General features: G+C 41.9%; 1 protein-coding gene across 1 annotated transcript in view; it reads right to left on the bottom strand.

Moving 5' to 3' along the window:
• The window catches only part of SPTA1 (spectrin alpha, erythrocytic 1), a 74,102-nt gene extending 57,125 nt beyond the window's left edge, over nucleotides 1-16,977 (bottom strand). The window contains exons 1-14 of the mRNA XM_088029021.1: nucleotides 16,741-16,977; nucleotides 15,585-15,710; nucleotides 13,767-13,907; nucleotides 12,895-13,041; nucleotides 10,870-11,003; nucleotides 10,180-10,324; nucleotides 8,417-8,571; nucleotides 7,309-7,444; nucleotides 7,101-7,202; nucleotides 5,482-5,619; nucleotides 4,738-4,848; nucleotides 3,146-3,223; nucleotides 2,844-2,999; nucleotides 393-597 (exon numbers count right to left, since the gene is read on the bottom strand). Of these exons, the coding sequence (XP_087885147.1) occupies nucleotides 393-597; nucleotides 2,844-2,999; nucleotides 3,146-3,223; nucleotides 4,738-4,848; nucleotides 5,482-5,619; nucleotides 7,101-7,202; nucleotides 7,309-7,444; nucleotides 8,417-8,571; nucleotides 10,180-10,324; nucleotides 10,870-11,003; nucleotides 12,895-13,041; nucleotides 13,767-13,907; nucleotides 15,585-15,710; nucleotides 16,741-16,977 (2,011 nt within the window). The remainder of the gene's footprint in view (nucleotides 1-392; nucleotides 598-2,843; nucleotides 3,000-3,145; nucleotides 3,224-4,737; nucleotides 4,849-5,481; nucleotides 5,620-7,100; nucleotides 7,203-7,308; nucleotides 7,445-8,416; nucleotides 8,572-10,179; nucleotides 10,325-10,869; nucleotides 11,004-12,894; nucleotides 13,042-13,766; nucleotides 13,908-15,584; nucleotides 15,711-16,740) is intronic.
• Between the last annotated feature and the right edge of the window lie 8,254 nt (nucleotides 16,978-25,231).

Genomic DNA, 25,231 nt, shown 5'->3' on the forward strand with positions numbered 1-25,231 from the left:
GTCTACTAAATAACCTGGGTCATAATATCTTGTCTCATCTATAGAACCCAAGTAGGTAAAACCTAATTTAAGGACAACAGTTTCAGGTACCTAGCCAATACCGGATTCATGGCTCTGGAATATTTTATTCAGGAGAAAGAAAAAAAAGTGGGAGCAAAGTGAAGAAAACAGAAGTAATTTCACTTAAACCTACATGCATGAAGAAAACATAAAGTTGTATGTATATCATGTGGTAAACTTAGGTTGAGTTATAAAAAGTCTGTTCAATACAGGAAGAAATGAGTGGCATCCCTTCTCATGGCAGTCACCAGGCAAATTCAAGGTGGTAGAGATTAAAATGGTAGGTCTCAGAACTGAGGAGGTAGCCTTTCACCGAAACCTCTGCTTCTCACCTCTCTGCTCTGTAGCCGCCAACAACTCCTTCCAGAGGCTGACAACCTCACCCACACGATCAGCCACCTTGTCCGAGGCATAGTGATCAGCCTCAATCATCTCCTGGCCGGTTTTCTCTAGTGTATCGAGCAGGCGTTGATAATCTTCCAATTCATTTTTAAACTCTTCCTGCTTTTGAACCCGGCTCTTCAAGTTCTGTATATCCTAAGTCCAAAAAATAAAGGAAACTTATCTGAAGAATGGGGAGCAGAAATCTTGAGGATAGGGGTTACTTCTCACTATAAATACAACTGCATTAGGGAGAGGAAACAGGGCAACTGTCCCAGTCCAAGTACTGAAGCACAGAATGTGAGGAAACTCGTGTGGCCAATCCCTCCTTCTAGCCACACTGCACACATGGCTAATTGATTCATGCATGTAATTCTAAAGAGCCTAGATATCTCCTGAAGATCATTTTGAATATGGTGCCACATGCAAGAATTAACAATCAATCAAACATTATCAGCAATAGCCAAACTATGGAGATAGCCCAAATGTCCATCGATTGATGAATGGATAAAGATGTGGCATATGTAAGTATATTATATATATATATAAATATATAAATACATTATATATAACATATATAAATATATATTTATGATAGAATGTTACTCAGCCATCAAAAAGAATGAAATCGTGCCATTTGCAATGACATGGATTGATCTAGAGTGTATTATGCTAAGAGAAATAAGTCAGTCAGAGAAAGACAAATACCATATGATCTCACTCATATGTAGAATTTAAGAAACAAAACAGATGGACATAAAAGAAGGGGGGGAAAAAAGAGGGAGGCAAACCATAAGAGACCCTTAATGATAGAGAACAAACTGAGGGATGATGGAGGGAGGTGGACAGGGAGATGGGCTAGATGGGTGATGGGTATTAAAGAGGGCACTTGTTGTGATGAGCACTGGGTGTTGTATGTAAGTGATGAATCACTGCATTCTACTCCTGAAACCAGTTTTACCATGTATGTTAACTAGCTAGAATTTAAATAAAAATGAAATAGAAAGGAAAAAAATAACAATCAGAGAGCTATCATGAAAGGTGAAAAATTTTTCCCATTTCCATCCTGATGCATGATTTCCTCTTCTGGAGAAGATCTGTACGCCTTCTGTACCCTGGAACCACACCTCCTCCCAAGAACACAAGCACATATTTCCAAGTTTCGCAAAATGAAAGGTACAGATAAGATGCTCATAGTTCTATAAATATATATAAATATATAGGAACAAAAGGATCAAGGTATACATTTAACACTAAATGATGTTTAGAAAAGTAAACATTGTGAATAAGTATTGGCCTAGAAATTAAGAGACTAATTCTAGCCTCGACTGTAAATGTGAAATTGTGTGAGTGTATATAGGTGGGTATAACGTATCTCCCAATTCACATAACACTTGTGAGTGAAAAATACATCTGTTACACAACCCCAAGGTAGAGAAATCTATGGCTTAAAGAGAAGTCCAGAATTTCAATGAATCGTGGATCACTACATCAGAAATAATGATGTATTGTCTGGTAACGAACATATTATCATTTTATAATAAAATAAAATTTAAAAAAATAATTTCCCCAAGTCACATAAATAAGACAGAACTACGAGACTTCAAGCCCAGGTTCACCTTCTCCAGAATTCATGCTTCAAATGCTTACGTTAAACTGCCTTCTAAATAAATGGATAACTTTGGGCAAGTCACTTTATAATTCAAATCCTTGGTTTCCTCATCAATAAAAAGTAAGGGGTTGTTCCCTTCTGGCTACAAAACCGTGTAATTCTGCATTATGCCAGGTTACCTTAGGTTCCTAGTAGCTTTTTGTAAATTTGAACGTACACCGGGATCAGACACAATATTTTCCTATTATAAGGGTGCAGAGGGAAGCAGCAGAGTTGGTGGAGGGACAAGAAGCAGCTAAATAAGTAGCAGTCCCTGCCTTCCCCCATTCTGTTATGGAACATTAGAAGTTGTGCTGGAGAGGGGCGCCTGGGTGGGGTCAATCAATTAAGAGTCTGCCTTCGATTTAGGTCATGATCTCAGGATCCTAGGATGGAGCCCCCCAGTCGGGCTCCCTGCTCAATGGGGAGTCTGCTTCTCCCTCTCCTGCTGCCCCCCCTCTTCTCTCTCTCTCTCTCTTTCAAATAAATAAATAAATTCTTAATAAAAAAAAAAGAAGAAAAGAAAAGAAAAGAAGTTGTGCTGGAGAAAAGAAGTGAGAGGCAGTGGGACACAGGAAATCCAGAAACCAGATTCTTGGCTTTTAACCAAGTATTTGCCTTGAGGGACTCATGACCCTTCTCTGTAAAGGAGGCTTGCCTGCTGAACACTAGCCTCTTTTCAGCTCTAAGACTCTAGTCTCATGAAACTAAGTCCTGATGAGTATGCCCAGGGTCTGAAAACCCTGCTTACCTTGTAATCTTCATCATCTGCCAACTTTTTCTTCTTGTTGATCCAATTCTTTAGGTCATCTGAGTCCTCATACAGTTTCTGCAGAAGCCATGAATCCTCCAGGAGTTTGCGCCGAGTGGCAGCCCTCTTACGTAGGGCATCCCGCCGGGCCAAGAGCTACAAAAACCAAGATGAAACTCATGGTCAGCAAAGCCAAATATGGACACATGAGATTCTCTGTCCAGCTTGGTCCCTGAGCCCCAACACCTCCCCAGACCCCAGGGCACGGGCAGGCAGATACACGTCTGGGGACTCGGACATACGCTATCCCGAAGAGCAGCAATGTTCTCGGAGTCATAATGATCACTGTCAATCAGCTTCTTTGCGTTATTGTCTACGGTCTGAAAAACAAAAACGATAAAAACTGGAGTGGTTTCTTTCAGTGGCTCCTGAGTAAGTGGTCACTGTCTGGCTAGCTGTTTAAAGAGGAAGCGTGGCAATGTGGAAGAGAACAGCTCTCAGGATCAGAGATCTGATTTCTATTACAAATTCTGTTTCAAAATGTATATTTGACAAGTTAATTACCCTCTTTTATGCCATAATATTTTTAATATCTAGGTTATAGTGAATGAATTTTGATGTCACTTGAAAGTGGATATTTGATCTATTCTTAATTTTTTAAAGATTGTATTTATTTATTTATTAGAGAGAGTGAGAGTGAGCATGTGCTCAAGTGGGGGGAGGGGGAGAGGGGGAGGGAGAGGCAGAGAATCCCAAGCCGACTCCATGCTGAGTGCAGAGCCCTACTCGGGGCTTGATCTCATGACCAGGAGATCATGACCTGAGCTGAAACCAAGAGTCAAAAGCTTAACAACTGAGGCACCCAGGCACCTTATTCTTAAATTTTCAAGAGGAAGCATTGTGAATAGAGTTATGTCCAGTGGCCAGCCTCTCTCTCTCTCTCTCCCTCCCTCCCTTTCTTGCCCTATTATATATAGAGAGAGATATTTATATTTATATCTACATCTATATCTCTAGCCTCATAGGAAGAAGGGTCAGAAATTTTTACTTATATTCATTCATGAACTCCTCAAATTGTTAGAACTCAGGATAGATTAAGTGATTGAGAGTGGGAAAATAATCTAAAATACATGATAGCATTTTATAAACAATAACCTATTTTATACTGTTAGCTTTTACCAATGAAAATCAATAGAGCAAGCATATGGATGGATAAGGGACCATATTAATCTCCATATTAACAGATAGGACTTGGAATTCTATTGTTATGGTTGTTGCTGCTGCCAGTGGTGTAGTATGTGTGAGTTAAAACCCAGCACCAGCCTAGGGGACAGCCCAAGATATACAGCACATTGGGCCAATAAAATCCTTCCACACTTGTCTGAACCCTGCTTATACATTGACCAGTTTCTGGGACATTGTAGTGTAGGGTTCACAGGAAAACTGTGGTTGCATTAGATGAAAAACATAAAGCTGAAGATATACAGGAAAAGAACAGATGTTGTTTAGACATCTAGATTTTACTAGAGAAAACTAAATGGAGACATTACTGGAGAGGAAAAAACCAAAAAAGTAAATAACACATTTCGAACTTCCAAGTAATGATTCTGTATCAGATACAGATCCAATAACATTTACTTACACTGCAGAAAAAATAAGACAATCATGCACTTTATTGGAAACTGTAAATAGCTAAAAATCTTTACGAACTTTCTAAGTGTGCTTTTTGATGATAAAAATGGGTATGATTACTTTTCTGGATGTTTTCTCTTTTGAAAAGAACGCTCATGTTATGTCAGAGTGACAGACAAGTGGTTCTCTCTAAGGACGGGCGCTGGGTGAGGTGACACAAACACACATGGAGCCGGTGCCCACACCAGAGCCCACATCTCACTGTGATCTTCTCTTCCTGGGCGGTGAAGGCCTCCTCAAAGTCATCATGCTTCTGAAGAAGGGCTTCCACGCTGCGCAGGGAGTTCCCCAAGTCTTCGTTCTCCAGGAAGTCCTGTGGAAGACAGACACATCTCAGCTCTTCCTTGTCAGTGAGAAATACTGCTTTTGGAATGTCTCTGAGGCAAGGACTAAGGAGAGAGAGGAGACGGTGAGAGAGCAAGGAGGGACTGGCATATGGTGGTATAGTGCGCAGGGACCAACCGCGAAGAGCAGCAACTTGAGACTCCTCCCCAGTCCTCTCACACAACTTTATCACTTTTGTCTCTGGTTCTGTCCACACAGAATCATCCTGGCCAATCCAGGCTCCATTCTGACCTCCCAATGCTGCCTCAAGAGGACCACTCACCTCCTCTGGGAAATTTCTGGTTAACCTTGCCTGACTTGTCACAACTTTCTATTCCTGACCCCCTTAGCAATGTGATTGATATTCATCTGGCCTTATGTTCAGTGGAGGTTAATTCTTCTCTGCTGTATATTTGTGTATACTCTTCTAGGCGTCCGTCCATAAGGGAATTGTAAGAGCCTCAGAAAGGGCCAATCTCATCTTCTCTTTGTAGATCACCCTCCACTTCCTAAGACAACCTCTAGCCCACAGAAGTAGTTGTAAGGGTACCAATGGTGGTCATGTGATAAATGAGGGGTGGGAGAAATGGCTTCTGGACCCTTGCTGAGCCCCTCCTGTTACCTCTTGTCTGCTCATCCAGCTGTCCACTTGCTCACTGTCACGATAGAAGAGGTGCAAGTACATGCACTGCAGGTACTGAAGCTGCCGCTGGTCCCACAGCCCCAGCAGGGCCGCCCAGTCATTGGCAAGTATTGTCATCTTTGGAAAGGAAGAGACAAGGTGAGCATCTAATAAATGCAAGGCCTTTGGAAGGATGCACAAGTGAATAAGAAGCAGGCTTCTCTGATGACTTCAAGGTCTGAGTGAGTAACATGTATCATATTATTATGAGATAAAGTGGGGCTGAATGTGTATCAAAATTTCACATGCTGTAGTAGAAAATGGGATAAATGCATCGCAGAGGTACAACAACACACTTATTATGTGTAAATGAAGAAGAGAAGAAGAATTCTGGTGGGAAGACACAGAGAGTAGAAGTGTGGAAAGTATCGTACCAAACAGAGATTTAAAGGGCGGGGAGGGGGGCCAGGATTCCAGGAGGGGCAGACTCTGAGCACACAATTCCTTCACATACTTGTTAGATTATACAAAGTGCTCCAGAGAAAAGTGCAGTGTCTAAAAAAGGTGGACACTTGATGAAACTGACGTTTATAGAGCACTTAAATGATCAGACTGAGAAGTTCGCATTCTCTTCTGAAAGCAAATAGGAACCACTAAGGAAAGGGAAGGGTGACATTCTCAAAACCGTAAGAGCCTTTGTTCCTGCTCACACATCTGCCCAGGGAACTCCAGCTTATTAACACCACTGCGGTGTTAAAGCCATCAAAAAGGCAGCACAGATTCTCAGAATCCCAGGAATATAGGTATGTGGGCAAGGATCTAGGTTTCCTTGGGCAGGAGATTGTTAAAAATAAAAATCTTATTATATTTTTCCCATAGAGTTCTGGGTGAATTCAAAATATGGCCATCTCAGCCTCCTCCATCCACCATCTCTAGAGGCTGGGCTTGGAATCTAACGAGATGCAAAAAGCCTACAAATCTTTTTTTTTAAATGATCATCCCAAGGAGTTCCTGTGACTCTGTGACTGAAGTAAAACCTTTAAGGGATGATGGGGTTGAGGTGAGTCTTTTTGATCCAGGAGATTAGGATGAAGGCAAACCTGATCAGTCAGTGGGATTCCGACTGTTTAAAGCTTTCCTATTATTTAATGTAGATTTGAGAAACACCGATATAGGAAAATCAGTGTGATTTGAAGTTGTGTAGGAGAGAACAAAGCTAGCCATGTGCCAGGCATCATAGGGAATGCAAAGAGGAATAGGTGCAGTCCTCAAAGCATTCACAATCTAGAGGTGAGCATGGAAGAGTGATAGAACAGAGCATGTATGATAAAGCACAATGGTATGGAGGTTTCAAATTAGATAGAAGGCAGGTTGATGAAATCAGATGGGTTCAGGAAATGGAGGCTCAGGGGTGAGCAAGCACACATCACATCCTGAGAACTGCAGATAGCTCGACTTAGCTAAAGCAATATGTGAAGGAAGGTTGCAATATATGAAAATTGGGTTAATATCAAGACGTCCATAGGACTTCTCGTCCTATTCAGAGATCATTATATTATTATGGGATTAAGTGGGGCTAAATATGTACCAAAATTTCACACATTGTTAAACTGGATTACCTTCTCCCGAACTTCATCAGAGGCTTCATGACTAGCATCCAGCAGAGCCTGACCAGTTTCATCAGCAGACTGGAATCGCTCATCGTAAGAGTCAATCTCGTGCTATGGCCACAAGGCAAAATGTCTTAAAATGCAGCAGGAAAACTTCTGGCACTCTTGGCCCCTCCCTCTTCCTCCCTCGGGGGGCAGAGGGGCTCTTCCTGTCTACCTTGTGTTGTCGATGCCGGTCCAGCAAGGCCTCCCCACTAGCCACATCTGTGGGCAGCTCATCAGCACTGATCAGAGCGGTCTTCTCCTTCATCCAGCCTGATAGCTCCTCATAGTCAGATAAGAACCTCTGGTACCTGCAGGGAAGGGAAGGTAAAGGACAGGAAGGAGAAACCAGGTGTAAGTGGACTTTGAGCCAAGAGTTAGGGTTGGGTTGAGGTAAGATGTGCAATGTTCTCCTCACCCTAATTCTACCCCTTCCATCCCCCTGATGGGTTTCCGGTTCCTTTAGTGGGGCAGGTTGGGCAGATTGTCCTTGACTCCAGGCTGCTGCCTCTTGGGATGGATGTGTCATTGTGGGATGAGGCACCTGGGCAGTGCTTCTCCAACATCACAAGGTCACACCACCCCAGAGGCACTTGAAGTGGAGCAAAGTACTGCCAACAAGGCCAGTAAATAAGACATGGCAGATAAATAACAGGGGAGCCCCTGGCAGGAAAGGGGTCCAGAGTTAAGGTTAGGAGCCCCCGTGCGCCTAAGTCACACTTAACTCTATTGCTAAAAACAAAACCACTGAAACAGTTACCTATTCAAATAATTAAATGCTCACCAGTTAACTTGGAATTGTAAAAGTAAGATAAACACGGTTTTCTGGTGTTTTAATGACCAGCTATAAACACTAACTACTGAAATGATCCCCAGTTTTTTGGCAAGCTAACCCACATTCAGGAAATAATTCTAGATTTAATTTTACACCCTTCAGCTTGGAAATTTATTTCAGTTCCTAAGCTAGGGCCAGGGATTTTGACGTTTCTTCAGCTGCTTTTCCAGGTACTTGGGCCGCTTGATAGCATTCTACAACTTTCTAAGTAGAGGAAGAACGCTGGGGTGTGGTGCGGGGGGGCGGGGTGGGGGGAGGTATCATGCTGGGTGGTAAGTCAGCCCAAAGAGAACTTCCCTTAACAAATAAAGCTTCTTTTGCCTCTACCATCGAGTAGGCAGGAGGGCTGAGTCCCTCATTATTTGATTCTTTTCACTCTTAATTTCTGCTTTTGATGTTATATCCCAATCCTGTAGAGATAGAGCAACAGAAAGGAAGGATTTCCCACCCACAAGAAGCCTCCAGCTTTGCATATCTGTTGGTAGCCAAGGCTCGAATGTGCTTCCAGTTGGAGACCAGATCCTCTTTCATCTGTTGGATCTGAGGTGCCTCTGGAGGATGGGAAAGCTTCAGCTTGTCCGCTTTGGCACATAACTCCTTCACCTTTGGGATGCAAAAGAAATCTAGTGGGAAATCCAAGCACTCTGATTCATCCTGACAAAGTTTTATGGGAGAGATCTGACAAAACAACCATACGAATACTGATAACTTAACATACTTACATGGATAATTTTATATTAACATACTATATCAGCAATAATAATTTACTGACCACTTTTGTCTCTTATTGAGTGCTTACTGCTCAGCACTTCACATGCACTTACTTGTTTTATCGTCTTTTTAAAATAATACTCAGAGGTAGAAACTATTCTTATTTCCCCCTTTATGTGAAAACTGAGAGGTAGAGTATTTTATTTGCTCAAGGTCATTTAGCTACTAAGTGTCAGAAGCAAGGTTTAGACCTCAGACTGTCCTTCACCATCCTCTATACTGTTTCCATAAATACTGTTGTGGGAATCAAAGAGACACTTTTGCTCAGGAGAATGTCTGCCAAGAATTCCAGCAATGCCAGACCATTCTGAGAACAATTCCTAAGGAGCAAGGCCACTGAGGCAAAAAATGTAGATATGGGTGACTTTCCACATGTTACCATTTGTGCTTTCATTATATCTGACTATAACCAGGTGTTGTCTAGGATTTAAAATTTCATTATCCTTATTCATCAAATTATGGGATTTTATTTTTCATTATTAGGTGAAAAAATACAAAATACAAAAATGGAGCAAGAATGAAGGAAGTACAATAATGGGATAGTTTTCAGAAACTGGATCCAGGGACAAAGCTATGGTCAGGGGGCAGCACGTGGGGACCTTCAGTGGGCTGACTCCACTGTACACGCTCTGGAGGAGTTGGCTGAGGTTATGGGTGATGTTGTAAGGGGAGGAAGCAAGGATGGGAGCCGGTCAGGAGTAGGGGCTTGCTCCAAGTTCAAACATGCCTATGTCTACTCCTCTAAGGATAGGGACTGGGGTCTTCCAGCTTTCAGAAGAGAACCCAAAAGTGGATGTAGTAACATGCTCCAGGTGTTTCTGAGATTATTTGGAAGAAGAAGAAGAAGAAGAAGAAGAAGAAGAAGAAGAAGAAGAAGAAGAAGAAGAAGAAGAAGAAGAAGAGGAAGAAGAAGAAGAAGAAGGAGGAGGAGGAGGAGGAGGAGAGGGAGAAGCAGAGGAAGGAGGAGGAGGAGGAGGAGGAGGAGGAGAGGGAGAAGCAGAGGAAGGAGGAGGAAGAGGAGGGCAAGAAGGAGAAAAAGAAGGAGACATTTCTTCCCTTTTCTACTGAGTGAAGGACAAAAGGAAATCGGAGTCAGCTGGAAGTGACGGAAGGTGGTTTGACCAAAGGGAAGATTCTCTGACTGCAGGTACTGAGTGAGATTAGGAAACTATTCTTGGAGTTACCCTTTTTGTTTTTAAATCATGAAGTACATTACAAAAAACACAAGAGTATATAAAACATGCATGTATATTTAAATAAAAAATAAGGGACATCCAATGTCCGTGTACAAGTTATGAACCAGAATGATGAAGTATATTCAGAGATAAGGAATTTCTCCTTTATCAAAATAGTGAATTTACTGTGTCCTCTGGAGGCGAGGTACCCACCAAATGCCTCTTTCAGCCCAGGGGACCAGCCAGGCTTCCAACAGTGGCTTACCTTGTCCTCCATGACTGCAAGGCTCCTCTCAAGGCCCTTGTGACTATGAAACAGGGCCTCAGAGCTAACAAGGTCTTTGCCATAGTCCTCAGAGGTGACCTGAGGCTCCTTCTCTTTGATCCACTGGATGGCTTCCGTCACATCCCTGCCAGACAGCCACATGAGTCCCAACAAAGAAAATGGCAGGCATTCCAGGGCAAACAGTGTACACAGCAAAGACCACCCTGGTTCACTCAGCTGACAATTACCTTGAATTCCTACTCACTAGAAAAAGTAATGTAAAGAGGTCTCACCTTTAATGGTAGATGTAGAGGCCTGGGCATTATCTGGTCATTGGGCCTCTAGATATCCTTCCCATATCTGGGTCAGCTCTTACTTTTTTCTTCCCACTCAACCCTCCACCCCCATCCAGTTCCTAAGATGCATTCCTTGTCTCCGCAACACTTCCATCACTAATTCCATCACAATAAAACTGAGCTAGTTTTATTGCTTTGGGCTCCAGTCATCACAAACTTGGCCATGGGGTGAGTCACAGTTGCCTTAACTACACTCTCCCTTGCTTCCTGAAGTGCCAGCACATGATTTGCTTTGGTTTGAGATACTGGCCACTAATTGCCAACAGTAGCCAGAGGCTAGCACAGGTACGAACATGGTGCTGGATTTCCCATAATGTGTTGGCCAAATTCACACCTTCTGAATCGCTGGAGGTCTGCAGCACTGGACAGTGTTCCCTGTCGTTGCAGAGCCAGATCGAGGAGACGCTCCCAGGCGGCGTTCACCTCATCCTGCTTCAGCTTGATCGAGGGCAACTCAGGATGGTTCTCCTGTTAAGAGGAAACCGGGTCTGGAGTTAGGCAAAGGTGAGCCTATTCCAAAAATCATTGAACACGTCTCATTTCACACTGGTTCGTGCTTTGCCAGGCATGGAGAATGACCATTTAGCCAGATACCAATCTTCACCATAGCCTTGTGCCCTAGCTTTACCAAAATCTAGAAGCCAAACCACCAGATACTGTATCTATCTTTTGCTCACAGCACTGGGGCAGACTGTTAACACAGATTGCCCAGCCATGATGTTATTTTCAGAATTCCACCTTGTTGATGGCTGCCAAGTCCCCTGAGAACCCAGGAAGAAAAAAGTCCCCCTGTGAAATAGGCTTTACTTTCCAAAACTCTACTACTGTGGTTCTTAGTTCCTTTGGGGTCCTGACACCTTTGAGAATCTAACGAGAGATGTTTCCCTCTTCCCAGGATTATACACACGTGCACACACATTTAATTTTGCAGAAAATTTCATATATCACTGCAACCTATCTGAAGCACTGAGATTTACGAACACTGGATTAAGTTCATGGCATCAGCCTATTTTGACACTTGGCAACTTCGAGCAGTTCCTCTGCATCCAAGTCTTTCTGCTCCTTCTGTCACTGTCTCTCGGAATTTCCACTCCCACTCTGAAGCGTCTCCAGGAAGAATTTTCTACATTCTCTTTGCCGAATTTGTGGCCCTTTGTATTTGTAGCTGCATGGGTTCCACTCCACAAGAGCAGAGGACACACTCTGCATTGGATTAATCCTTCCTATGGTAGATTAGATAAAATGGCCGTGTTACTGTGCCATGAAGCCCTCCTTGCAAGAAGGGAAGTCCATTTCCTCAGGCTTTGGATCTGGGTTCGCCTACGCCTGGCTTACCATAGAATGTGGCAGAAATGATATGAGTTCCTGCCCCTCGGCCTCAAGATACCCTTCAGCTTTCTGACCTTTGGAACACTGACACATAAAAAAGAAAAAGCATGCTGTGCTGGAAAGTGAGAGCCAACACCCCAGACATGGGAGCAAGGCCATTTTCGACCTCCACTCCAACTGAGCCACCAAATAACTGCAACCATTTAAGGTGGGGTCAGGAGAATTGCCTAGCTGAGCAGCTGAATCACTGAATCCAGTAAAAATAACATGTTTGTTGTTTGAAGTTTGGGGATGGGGTGTTAGATAGTACTGAAAAACCGAGGAACTTTCACAACGAGACAAAGGTGGCGGAGAGAGAGTTTACTTCCCCTAATCGAGTACCCATTCATCCCGAAGTCTCGGTTCTGCTAATACAGAGGGGGCTTCCCGGTACTAGAGCTGAAGTGATGATGAAACCAGGAGCGCGACAGCCAATGGTCAGAGTTTCTAATCTCCTTGCAGCACAAAAAAACCAGACTGGCTCCCCGTTTTTCCCGCATATCCTAGTGAAATTGAAAATTTATTTAAACATTGTCTCAAGTGAATGACGGTAAAACTGCCTCCCTCCCCCCACTCACAAAAAAATCAGGTATAATGACATCATATACATTACGATAGCCCACCATTATTTTATATTCTTTGCTACTTTATTCTGATTCTTCTTCATGAGGAAAGGGTGCAGCATAAATACGGGTGATGGGTGGCCTGTCCGGGAGTTACTAAATTGTGGGTCTCGTTCCTCCGCACACGTTCACGTGCACACCCACGTGCACACACATACACTGTCTCTCCCGCTCACACCTCTATTTCCATAGACTGGCAAGAGGTGACCCAGACAGGAGAGGAAACTGCCCCAGGCATGTTACCCCAGGGACATGCATCCCTGTTTTCTCACAATGTCCTATGTCCTTCATGACCCACCTACCGATGGCTGGAAGGTTTTGAATACCAGAACCTTTGACTTGCACTAACCCTTTGCTCCCCACCTCACCTCAGCACACGCATTGGCATACTGGTTTATTCCATCCACTTTCTCCTGTCGCGCTTCCAGGTCTGCTTGGAACTCCTCAAACTTCTTATGCAGAACCTCTGTGCGCTCCCAGTCCTCACCCAGCTCCACTGATGTCACTATAGCCTCCTGTGGGCAAGGAAAGTCTGTTGAGTCACCAGCAAAGTTTCTGTAGTTCAAATGCCCAGAACCATTGCCCACACTCCCAGGAGAGCTCAGAAGGAGGGGCTGGTGGGGAGGAGAAGCCCTTCAGAAAAGAGCCGGAAGCAGGAATGTATTTCCTGAGGGGGTTCCCTGGTCCAGGGGCCATTGCTCTTTGGGGTGATCCTTCAGAAAGACCAGGAACATTGCTGGCCAAAGCTCCTGGAAGCACGCTTTTGTGTTCTGGAACATGAAAAATGCATACATCCTGATTCTACTTAATTCAGCACACTGAGTATCTGCAAAAGCACCATGCTAAGGACTGACTTGGGTGTCTCTTCAGTCTTAACCACAGGATTATTCTCCAAGTGTTTTAAAAAATAGAAACCTCCTTAGTTACAGGTACTGAGAGGCAGCCCTTAGGAAAAGAGGGGGCAACACTCTCAGCCTGAACCCAGAGTAAGAGGAAAAATTTAGGAGGGGGAGCCAAGGGTCACGGAAGGGAGACGGGGACAAGCCTAGGGCACTTTTCCCCACACACAATGTCAGCGATCTCCAGGATACCCCTAAATCTTTGACAAAATTGCTTCTTTCAAGGAACACAGTCCAGGAACAGACATCCCGACTGCTTTCTGAGCAGCCTCTGTTGGATTGCTGGGCGGTGCCTGGGACAGGGATGGGAGGTCCCGCTTGTGTCCTGTGGGGTCCCGTACCTTGTCTCCAATCCACTCCAAGATGTCAGCGCACTCCTGCAGGTACTGCTGGAGCTTCAGGGCCCGCAGCAGCAGGGCGCCCCTTTCCTGAGTCAGTTCCACCAGCAGGTCCCATAGTTTGTGCAGCTCCTCCAGATGGGCCTTTGGGAGGAGATGCAAAACTGCTAAGGCACTGTACCTGCTGTGGAGCAGGTATGGACGTGGAGATGCGTGCAGAGCGGGGCCTGGATAAAAACTGCATTCTCTCGTGCATTAATTGGTCAACAGATGTTTAAAGGAGGAAATCAATATGCATGGGAGTAGCTGTTAAACCAAGCCACACGTGATCTGCCATAAGAGAAAAAAAATCTAAAAATGCTTTGAGGTTTTAGAGGATGAAATGATTACAAACAATAAGACAGGATGGAAAGGATTCATGTGACAGTGCTTGGTTTGAATTGAAGCTTGAGGAACAGATAGGATTTTGACAGGTAGATGACAGGCAGAGGGTGTTCTAAGTACTGGCAAGTCACAGAAGAAATTTAGCATGACCCGTAGGCTGGAAAGAGTAAGAGCTACAATGTTGCTAATTTATAATGGAAGTTAGGGGCACCAAAGCAATAAGAGAATTTTGAGACTATGTAATTGCAGGCTTTGATGCCAGGTTAGCTTAGAAGATCATGAGTTACATAGCTTGTCAAATTGAAGGCACTCTCTGTGTTAGGTCCAAAAGAATCTTGTATTTTTCAACTACTCCATTGTTTACAGTAGCCCACAAACCACATTTCTCTCTGAATCCTCCAGTGCTGTGGTCTGATGGAGCACAGTGAGTCTGACAGTTGTGACAATGTCTCAAATATTTCTCAACGATTTTAGTTAATGTGGGGGATTGGTGGCACAAAAAGCTGTGAACAATACAAAAATAATTTCTACTTTTTATCAATACATAAATTTTTAGATTTTTCTTGTTACAGACTCTTCTTTCCAATAAATTTTCTTCTGGTTAGAGTCTGTGTTATCTGACCATATTTTGTTGACAGTAAAATGGACTAGAATTTGTATGCTAAATGTAGAAAGACCAGACCCAATTTTTAAATATGTCACATAATTCGGTGTGACAATTTCAAAAATAATTCAACAGTAAAAACAAACAGACAAATCCACTCATTCAGAAAAGATCCTGAATTGACTCTATCAACACAAACATGTTGGAAAATTGTGTGAATCGAGTCAGGAAAGCGTTGATACATTAGTAATGGATTTCAAAGCGGTGGTGGTCTTCAGTCCTCGGTGTTCGGGGAAGATTTTCTGAAGACAAGGTATTTTTGGAGTTTTTCAAAATGAGAAGAGTGGCGTTTGAGAACTTTAATATTAGTCACAGCGTGTGAGCTGTGAAGAGAAGGAGGTATCATGGACAAGGGAGAGATATTTCAAAGAGGATTCACACGACAGAGCGTCCCTTGTTTGAAGAGTCTAAAGGACAGGGACTTTGAGGTCAGAAGAAATCATTAGAAATGACATTTGGGAAAGCCAGTTCAGCTGGGAACATGGAGCTAGGTTGAAGAGGGCTTGATCGTAAGCCAAGTTATCCTGCGGTGGCCAAGGAGGAATGTGATGCTCTCCCGAGATAGGTTTTGTATCATAGCTCTCTTCTTCTTGCCCCAGGGTACGTGAGGATGCCCACCATCTTTCCCGCCCAACCCCAGTGGAAGACAAGAGGCAGGAACCCCAGTTCCAAGCCAGCTACATCTAGCTTTATACTTGGCATAATCAATTAAAACTCTGCTAACATAATCAACAATCGGAAACATCTCTTGCAGGGTCCTACCGTACATTTACCTTGGTGTCCTCATGGGCAAAATGCCCCTCAGCAAATCGGGTTTCCCTGATTTCTTCCAGTTCAGGAATGACCCTTGATTTTGCTTGTACTTCTGCTTCAAAGGATTCATGTTTCAGATACTTGCCCTGAAGTTTAGAAATCAGAAGTTATGAAGCCTATCACTAATGAAGCCCAGTGTCCTTGGACCATAAAGGGGTTTTTTGGTTCCTTTTCTTACTTTGGGGCAGAACCACTTGTCTCACAACCTAGATAAATTGATAACCCATGACCAGAGCTGGAGAAGTCACATACTAAAAGAAACGGCCACTTCAGCCCAGGCTCAAAGTCAGGGGCCCCCGAGAAATGTTTTGTCCTGTCCCCATTGACTTTGGGGAGTTTCCAGTATAGACCTTGTTATTTTTAAGTCTCAGTTGCCATTGGCGGGAATGAAAAGATGTCCCACATTTGTTCCTCTTCAGAAGAGAGGAAGGAAGTGCTATGGAAATTTGAACACAATGAAGATGATCATTACAATAATGGCTTTTTTTTTTAATTGAGAGGTTTCTGTTTATCAGATAATACTCTTATTGTCATATATGTATCAATCATTTTAATAGATAACACTTTGTTCTTGATCCAGGTGCTTCCTCTCCAAAGTCAATTACCCCTTTTAGGCAGGTAACCCTTTCTTCTGGTCATGACTCTGTCACACGCTGTAATAGAAGGAGGAGAGGAGCCTCCACCCAAGCTCTCCTCCTTACACCTGTCATGTGAACTGAGCAAGGGCATGATAGCCCCTTGGGAGAAACCCAGGAAAAATTCCACTGAACTACTATCCTGAGCAGAGTGAAAGCACTGACATTTCTTCACCTCGAAATATTAAAGCTGCCTGGTGTGTCATAACTTCTTTGAACTCTCAGTCACTATTATGCCCGTAGCTTAACTTCAGACTAAGAATACAGTCACAGAGTGAGTTTCCTCTGTACATAAGACGTGGGCTTAAGAAGTTAAAGACACGGGCCATTTAGAGGCAGAATTATGGTCCCTAACAGGTAGTCTGCCCTTTCTATGACATTATGTCCTGACATTTAACTAAATACGCACTTACATTACCAGAATGTTTCCCTCCTTGGAAATCTTATAGTCTGTTCTGGGGAAGTCACAGGAACGGAGTACCTGTATGTTAGTTGGGTCTTCATAGCTCTTATCATCTGCGATCTTGAGTTTCTCCAAGATCCACTTCTCTAGGTCATCTGCATCCCGTCTGAAAACCTGGTAGTGATAGGAATCTTCAAGCTTCTGACCCCTCTCAGCAACCAGCTCCTTGAATCTCTTGTAGCGAGTCAACACCTCCTGACGCCTTTCCTGGATCTCTTCCGCTGTTTCCAGCACCTTCGGTCCACCACTCTCCATAGCCTGAAAGTTAAAAATTTTCTATCTCTTCCTGGTTCTCAAATCTCTGTGATGTCCCTTTTCTATGTCCCAAGGCATTTATGTTGAACTTACATTCGGATGTCTTGAAGCCTGTAAAAGCCTGTTGTCACAAGGGCTCTAGGATATTTACATAACTTCAATCACATGTAGCTACCCTTTAGGCTAATAATTCTATATCATTCAGAACAGTTTTCCAACTTTTCATATAAATGTGTGACTACATTTACTAAGTTCTATAAATAGAATTAATTTGGATGAATGATGGGAGACAAGTTTGAATTAGCAAAACCACACATTTAAGAGGAATAAAAAAGAGATGTAATTTTCTTTTCAAAGGTTAAAAAGTGTTGACATGTACTGATCATTCTGAATTTAATCTAATGAATAACTAAACATGGTTTGTAATAAACTTGATGAATGACATACACAAACATTTGGAAATGTCTGTTCTTTTACATAAAATATAGCTCATAGATTGTTTACCCTTTTTATTTGCTTTATTCACAAACACTACAAATAAAAAGTTCAGCACATCCTTTATCCAATTGTTGTAAATTTCAAATTATTAGCATCCCAAGTTGTCTTTTGCAAAGTAAAACGTTATACTGTTAAACAGCTTAAGTGGAATCTGACCTATTTGGAGCAATATCCTCTGAAATCTCCATAGGGTTTACCTTCATTCGTCTGGATATGGGCACAGTTTCCCCTAGCTTATCTCAGTCAGAACACCGAATACCAAGTTCAAATTTTCATCTTCTTCCTCCCAAAATATAATTGCTACTTTGTGGATGGCCTTTATTAGTTTGGCTACAGAATCAAATCATTCTAAGGAGCCCAAATCTTTCTTGTGTATTATTTTGCTCCAAGTTACCTATTTGTTCTCTATATGGACCCATGGGAACAGGTCATTGCTAGATTTTGATGCTGTGTAGCCACAAGCTCAAGGTCATTCTTTAAAGTGAAATATTACAAAAAGCATTAAAATTAAGCTTCTCTACCTCTTAAAAGCCAAGAAACAATTCTTATAGATTCTATGAAATACAGTGCAGAAAGTTCAAAAGAGACAGCTTTCCTAGTTATATCAGTGACAAATTGTACTGCAAAGAATCCTGTACTCACGGTTTCCTTTGGAAAGTGCTTCACTTTTCAGAAAAGTCAAGAACCTGGCAAGATAAAATGTATCCAAAAGAGAGAGGAAGAAGACAAAGAGAGAGAAAGAGAGACAGTTCTCATGAAATTGTCTAGTCTTCTTCAGATAAAGATGAAAGAAACATTACATATGTAGAAGAGTCAAAAAAAAAAAAAAAAAAGAACCTTGGGGCCTGAATCCCGCCAGCTACAGTCCACGTTATCTTCAGGAGACATGTTCAGCTGAAGGAGCTGCTAACTTGCACAGATGCTGGGTGACTCAGCAGTTCAGAGAGACTGTGGCTCCAAAGGTTTCTCAGTAGGACTTCATAAAACATAAAAGTCAGGTTTTTAAATGAAAAATTAGAAAGAAAAAACACAGTTAGAGACGTAAGACAAATGGGCTGTGTTAAAATTCTGCTGCGTTTCTTTGATTAGTCTTAGAGTCCATGTCTGAGAATGGTAAATCAGGATGGAATTCCGGATCATCCAATCTTTGGACTCTGCAGAATGACAGGAATTCAGGGCATACCTAGGTTCTTGTCCAACCTATCTCTGGGAAATACAACTCAACAACTTCATGAAAACCCAGCTGCCGGATTTTTAACAGCCTTTAAATTAACAAGGTATCCTAAATCTCTCTGTAGAGCCTTTGCCAAAGTAGGAAGAAAATTTTATTCCTGGCTTCATAGATTGGGTTTTCAAAAATCTGCTTTAGTTGTACCCTTAATCATTCAAGTGGAAGGAATGAAGGAAGGAAGATATATGTGTGTTTATTTGTATTTCATGAAGCAAAAATTAGGATACCTCGTTTGACAAACTAATGAAATCACAAAATTTTTGAAAATGGGACAGAGTTCTAAAATGTGGGGTAAAAGTCATCCTGTTTTATGAATTACTTTTAATGGAGAGAAAGGGAAGCAGAAATTCTTCTCCAAAGGCATAGTTCTTTTTGGCAACTTTACAAAATGAAACAAACAAAAAGAAAATAGTAGGATGGCTTCAGGCCCTCCTACAAGGCAGAGGACTACCTGAGCTAGATATGCTCCCCACACTTCATTCTAGTGTGATTCCAACTTAAATGCCCCAGCTTCATGCTCTACTAGAGTAGAGCTGGGTTCTACACTTCTGGTTCCCCCTCTTCTCTCGTCTTCAACTGAGAGAGCTTTAAATTCTTTTCTTGAAAATCTAGTATTGCTTTACTTTTCCATATCATTTCATTATATTCAAATAAACTGGAGTATTAAAGGCAGGAACACAACTCTTAGAGAATGAATTATATCACATGCACCAAGGAACCTCTGATGGAATTGGGGTGGGGAGAAGACATTCTAAAATCTTAGTATCTAAGAGAGGGGCGCCTGGGTGGCTCAGTCGGTTAAGTATCTGCCTTTGGCTCTGGTCATGATCCCAGGGTCCAGGGGGTCAAGCTCTCTGCTCAGTGGGGACCTTGCTTCTCCCTCTCCCTCTGCCCCTGCCCCCACCCCTGCTCATGCTCTCTCTCTCTCTCTCAAATAAATAAGTAAAATCTTTAAAAAGAATCTTTATCTAAGAGATAAGAACCACCATCAATTATCTTAATGTACATATAATTTTTATGTTGACATGATTGATTCACATTAATTTCTGATCTTTAGAAGATTCTCTGAAGCAGGTATTACCATCCCTATTTTTATTTGCAAACAGAGGTAGTGTCTGAGAGGCATCCCATCCCATGGCTTTTGGTTTGTACGTATGCAAACAAAGAGTCAAGTTCCTGTGAGTATCACCACCATGCCACCCTGTTCTTTATCTGTTCTAGCCAAGCTTCTCTTAATTCATCAACATCTCTGGTTGTCCCGTTCCAGAATCGTCTCACCAATGGTGCCAACCCTGTGATAACCTTATGACCAAAGAAATAACAGGTCCCCATCAGCAGGATTGGTCATCATGAAATAATAAAATAAAAGTAGGCAAGAACACTAGTCTTCAGAGCAGGGAGTGATGTGGAAGTGCGCAAGAGTCAGGGAAGAGGTTTTATGCATCATAACCCAGCGTTCTTTGAGTTTTCAGCCATTTCAGCCAGAAGAGACTCAGGGGACAAGCTTCTCTGGCTGCACTCTAGCTGTTAGTCCGGCAGCTGCCCTTGAGGCTCAGCTCTGCCCCATCTTCTGAGTCCTTCTAGGCTGACCGAGTCGCTGCAGTCCTCTGAGCACTACCACGTTGGGGCGAGAATCAGGGTGCCCTTGGGATTGACAGAGGGACATGATGAGAACATCTTAGATCCTAGTGGTTTAACACTTGGAACCCTGACCTTCTTGATACTTTTATAGTTTTCCAAGAATGCTCACTGGCTCTGACAACCTAGAGACTCTGATTCGAATACAGTGGAGATTTGGAGCTATCTTTAAAATTGCATGTTGCTCTGTAGGTGAGTGAGTGCTGAGTGGCTGCAGAGAGAGCTAGAGTGCACCCCTGACTTCATCAGAGAGGAGTCTTACCTTCCCTTTTGCAAGGGCGGGAGTAATTTGCAGGGTTCTTGTATGGGTCAAGGTTATCGGCACTAGGCAGATCTGTGCTTCACATACCCATTTAATCAGCTCTGTCCAGCTTGCCTGGGGCCTCCCCTCAGTTATCAGATCTTTTCCTGGGCCCAGAAACTCGAAGAGATGCTCTATACCCCAAACTCTGGAGTATCCCCAACTGGCAGCATTAACATTCATATCACGTTTACTGTGGATTTTCTGGAGTTCCATATTCTCATCTCATTTACCAACAATGAAAATTGTTAATTTCAACATAAAACAATTTCTTTCCCATGGGATAAAGGTCGTTATTATTTTATTATTTTAAAATTTTAAATTTTTGTTTCTCCAGAATTAGTTCTCATTTTAAAATGTCTCTAATTTTTGTCTCTTATGGGTTAGAATATTAGGTAATATAATTCAAAAACATAAAGTGATCTTTTTACAATTAACCGTATCGATGTTAATTTTTACCACTTCAGATCCTCTAAAGTTACTTGTGCCTTAACTCTATTCAGAATATATATTATTAAAAAAAAAAAAAAGAAGAAGATAGCAGGAGGGGAAGAATGAAGGGGGGAAATCGGAAGGGGAGACGAACCATGAGAGATGATGGACTCTGAAAAACAAACTGAGGGTTCTAGAGGGGACGGGGGTGGGGGGATGGGTTAGCCTGGTGATGGGTATTAAAGAGGGCACGTTCTGTGTGGAGCACCGGGTGTTAGGCGCAAACAATGAATCATGGAACGCTACATCAAAAACTAATGATGTAATGTATGGTGATTAACATAACATAATAATAAAAAATTTTAAGAGAAAGAAAGAATATATATTATTCAAGATTGCAAATATATCATTAAAAAATAGAACTCTTTTTTTCTTCTCTCCGTCTCTCTTACTTATTTTATTTTTTTTGTGTAGTATCACTGCACTGAATAAGAAAAACCAAAACCCATGACATTTGCTTTATACAATGAACCATGTGATTGAGGCAGAAGGAGAGGTGGGGATAATGGTAAGTGCACTGGATTTGGAAACTGAACCATCTAATTTAAAGGCTTGATTCCTCCATTTAACAACCAGATGAGCATTAGAAATTTGCTTTAATTTTGTTAAGTATATAATGGGGATAGTAGTGACCCATCCACCTCTTTCAGAGAATTGTTATATGGCTCATTTTATATTTCAGTTACAAGTCATACATTTTATTTTAATTTTGAAAATCAGAAAGTAAAGGGCAGGGATCTGCTATGAGCTAATTCCTCATAAAGCTAAGGTTGTATCTTTTAAAGAACGATTTGCAATTCATCATTTAAAAATCTCACATAAAACTGCTTGATGTTCCCATCCACTAATAATTTTCTTTGAGTGCAGCAATGCTGAAGGAAACTATATAAGCCTAAGTCCTCATAAACCTTATAAAAATAGCAGGTTTGGTGCCATGGCCCCACTCAGGGAAAAAAGAGCTCAACTAAAAAATATTATTCTCATAAAAATAAAGGAAAGGAGGAGCCAAGTGCCAAGACTGAGCATATTATCTCCTTCATAGCCATGACTAAACTATGCTTACATTTAAGGGACTGGAGTCCCAGGATATCAATGGAAGTTCTACTTGACATCTAAATATATGCCAGTCATAGAAATTTAAGTGGATTATCTGTGACATGGCTTCATTCCACTATTAAAATTGGCTGTATATGCAACTGCAGATAGACCAGATCTCTTGCCTTTGCCCATTATCTCCCCTCCCCTGTGCTTCTCTGGTGAATGTGGGAATAGTCTGAGTTTTTTCTATAACTTAATTTTTTTATCACTTGTAACTTGTCAGGAAACATAGACTACCTCTATTCTAAAACTTTACTCTTTGAGCAAACTATTATTGAGCATTTCTATGGACAAAGAATTCTAACAGTCACTGGGAACAAAGAGGTGAACAAAGCAAGATGCCTATTCTCGAGGAGTTACAAAACAGAGGGCCCACTTTTCACATTACATATATAATAAGAATATGCCAATGGTCCCTGTGTTTACAGTTGGTTGCATGCAAATGCAACAAGCAAACTGATGTCAGTAACATTTGATTTTCTCATGAAAACAATGGTTTCTAACAAAAAAGGTGGAAGAATGGTTTGTTATAAGTCACTTGACCCAGGACATTTGTAAATCCATCACTAAAAGATAAGACATTTTCAAGTCTACAACGAAAGTTCCATTATATCATCTTTTTGCCTTTTAGGAAACAAATTAAAAGATAAGACCACACTTTGATCAATTAGTGTCGTAGGATTCAGAGGAATTTCGGTGAAGAGAATCCCAGAACTATTTTTGAGGTGACTTTGGAGAAAATTAGTACTGCTTTCTGGTCTTTCAAAAACTGGTCCAGAGATGAGCCTTCTCACTGCGAATGTCATGTGGGTGTAGGCAAAAGGAAGTGACGCGGGGCATTAGGAGAAAGGTGAGGACAGCCAGAGTCTTCAAAGCAAAAGGAAATGATTTTCTGATCATCTCACTATCAAAGGGACAACACCCTGGTAAGACCTGCTATAAATGTCTACCTTCAAGTTGCAAGAACCAATCTTTATTTAGTAAACAGCTGGGCTCCTGGGTGGCTTAGTCTGTCAAGCATCTGACTTTGGTTCAGGTCATGATCTTAGGGTCCTGGGATCAACCCACGTTCCAAAGACAGGGGCAGGGGTGTGGACCCCCCACCACCTGGATCCAGCTCATGGGTCAACTGATGTCAACTCTGGTCCCAGATTGTGAGCTTCTGCACATCAGAGAATGGGCCTTATACCAGTATCATTCCAACACTTACACTTTCCACTGCATATAGTGATACATTTTAAAAGTTTCTTGAAGAAATCGATGAACTATTTCAATAGCACTAACAAGAACCTCAGGGATGGCCTGTGCTGTAGCTGCTGAGAAGCAAGTCCTCCTCACCTCTCTCTTTCCTCAAGAATATCAGCACGATATTAGGACTATAGCCTGGTGGTTAAGAGCAAGTCTTCTGAAGTAAAATAGGATGGGGTTCAAATCACAGCCCAGCCTCTTCCTAAATGTATGTCCTTAGACAAATCACTTAACTCTTGTAAGTCACAGTTTTCTTACTTATGTAATAAGAATGATAATAATAGCTATTGCTTAAGATTGTTATCGAGTAACATATATACAGGAGACATTTATTACAATGTCTTATATACAGTCCATGCTCAATAAGGAAAAATTGTATTATTGTTATTATCAATAAATATAATTGCTGCTGTGAATATAAAAATGTTATTTTGTTATTAGAAGCAAAACTATGATTAATAAATGCATCATAGTTGTTGATAAAAGAAATATATCTAAAATTAAGAAGAGTAAGTTAGCTGCTCCTGTGCCCACCAAGTCAGAAGCCACACATTTCCTTAATCCTATGCATTTACTAAGGGCGTAGTTAGAAAGTAATGTATGAATGTCAACACATCGTGAACTTTTTTTTCTGTTTCCTTTGCTTTTGTTTTTTCTCTCAGCTTGGAATTGTCTGTGGTCAACACACACACACACACACACACACACACACACACACACAGGCTACCTAGTAAAATTCCATTCACCATCTGGAGTAGGATGGGTTTAGTCATAGGTTTTTAAGCGAAGTAATAAAGTGATCAGATCTAGGTTTCAATAAATAATTCAGCCTCAGTTGGGAGAGCAGCCTGAAGGTAGAAAAGTATGGATGTGAGAGAAATAGTTTTAGCTACATGAAGTTTTAGGGACATTGATAACATCTAGGAAAGGATTATATAATACAAAAAGTGGAGAGAACAGTTAAGAAAAGTGTGGAACCCTTTCCCCTGCTGGAGATTCATGGGTAGCAGTTCTCCACCAATATCGCACTGGGGAAGGTACAGTTCAAATAACTAGTCAGTCAATCGGTGAAGTAATTCTGTTCCTCATTTCTCTGGAAGAACATGAGAAATAGATGCACTACTTAAACCCAGCAACACTACTGGTCTCGCTTTTCCTCTATTCCCTCATTTTCTTCTTCAAGTATATGTTGAAGACTTTCCTTCTCAGGACGTTTTCACCCACAACCTATGGGTTTTCTCTCATTTACCTTCCCTTCTCTATCTAAGATCTTTATTAGATATTAGCCTCTTCTTACCAGCCCTTCCCCCTAACTCCTGTCTTTCCATCTGGTATCATAACATTTAGGCATGAGGATGAGCGCATGGCTGTGGTACAGTCGTGGGATAACGAGGCTGACAACCATAGGATTTGTGTGGTGGGCTAGGGAGGGGGAAAATCTCCTAGTGGTAAGCTTTACCATGTCCTAACCGGGCTGTGAGCCCTAGAGGAAATCACCCTTTATGAAGCATGTATAAGAAGAGTCAGCAAGAGAAAGAGCCCTCAAACAAAACAGGACAAGAAAAGTCCAGTATCCTCCAAGCCAAGGGAAAAGAGAAGAGTTGTTCAATACTGTTGACCAACCAGCTGAAACATTCAGAATGCAGTGTGGCCGTACTGGTTTACTCATCCAATGGGGGTTCATTGATGTTGTTGCTTAATTCACACAGTATCCTTAATTACATAGAAAACAAAGATTAAGTTTTTTG

Source organism: Eumetopias jubatus, unplaced genomic scaffold, assembly GCF_037043125.1.
Source record: "Eumetopias jubatus isolate StellerSeaLion01/CBP00866 unplaced genomic scaffold, mEumJub1_p1.0 scaffold_12, whole genome shotgun sequence".
Taxonomy (NCBI): Eukaryota; Metazoa; Chordata; class Mammalia; order Carnivora; family Otariidae; genus Eumetopias; species Eumetopias jubatus.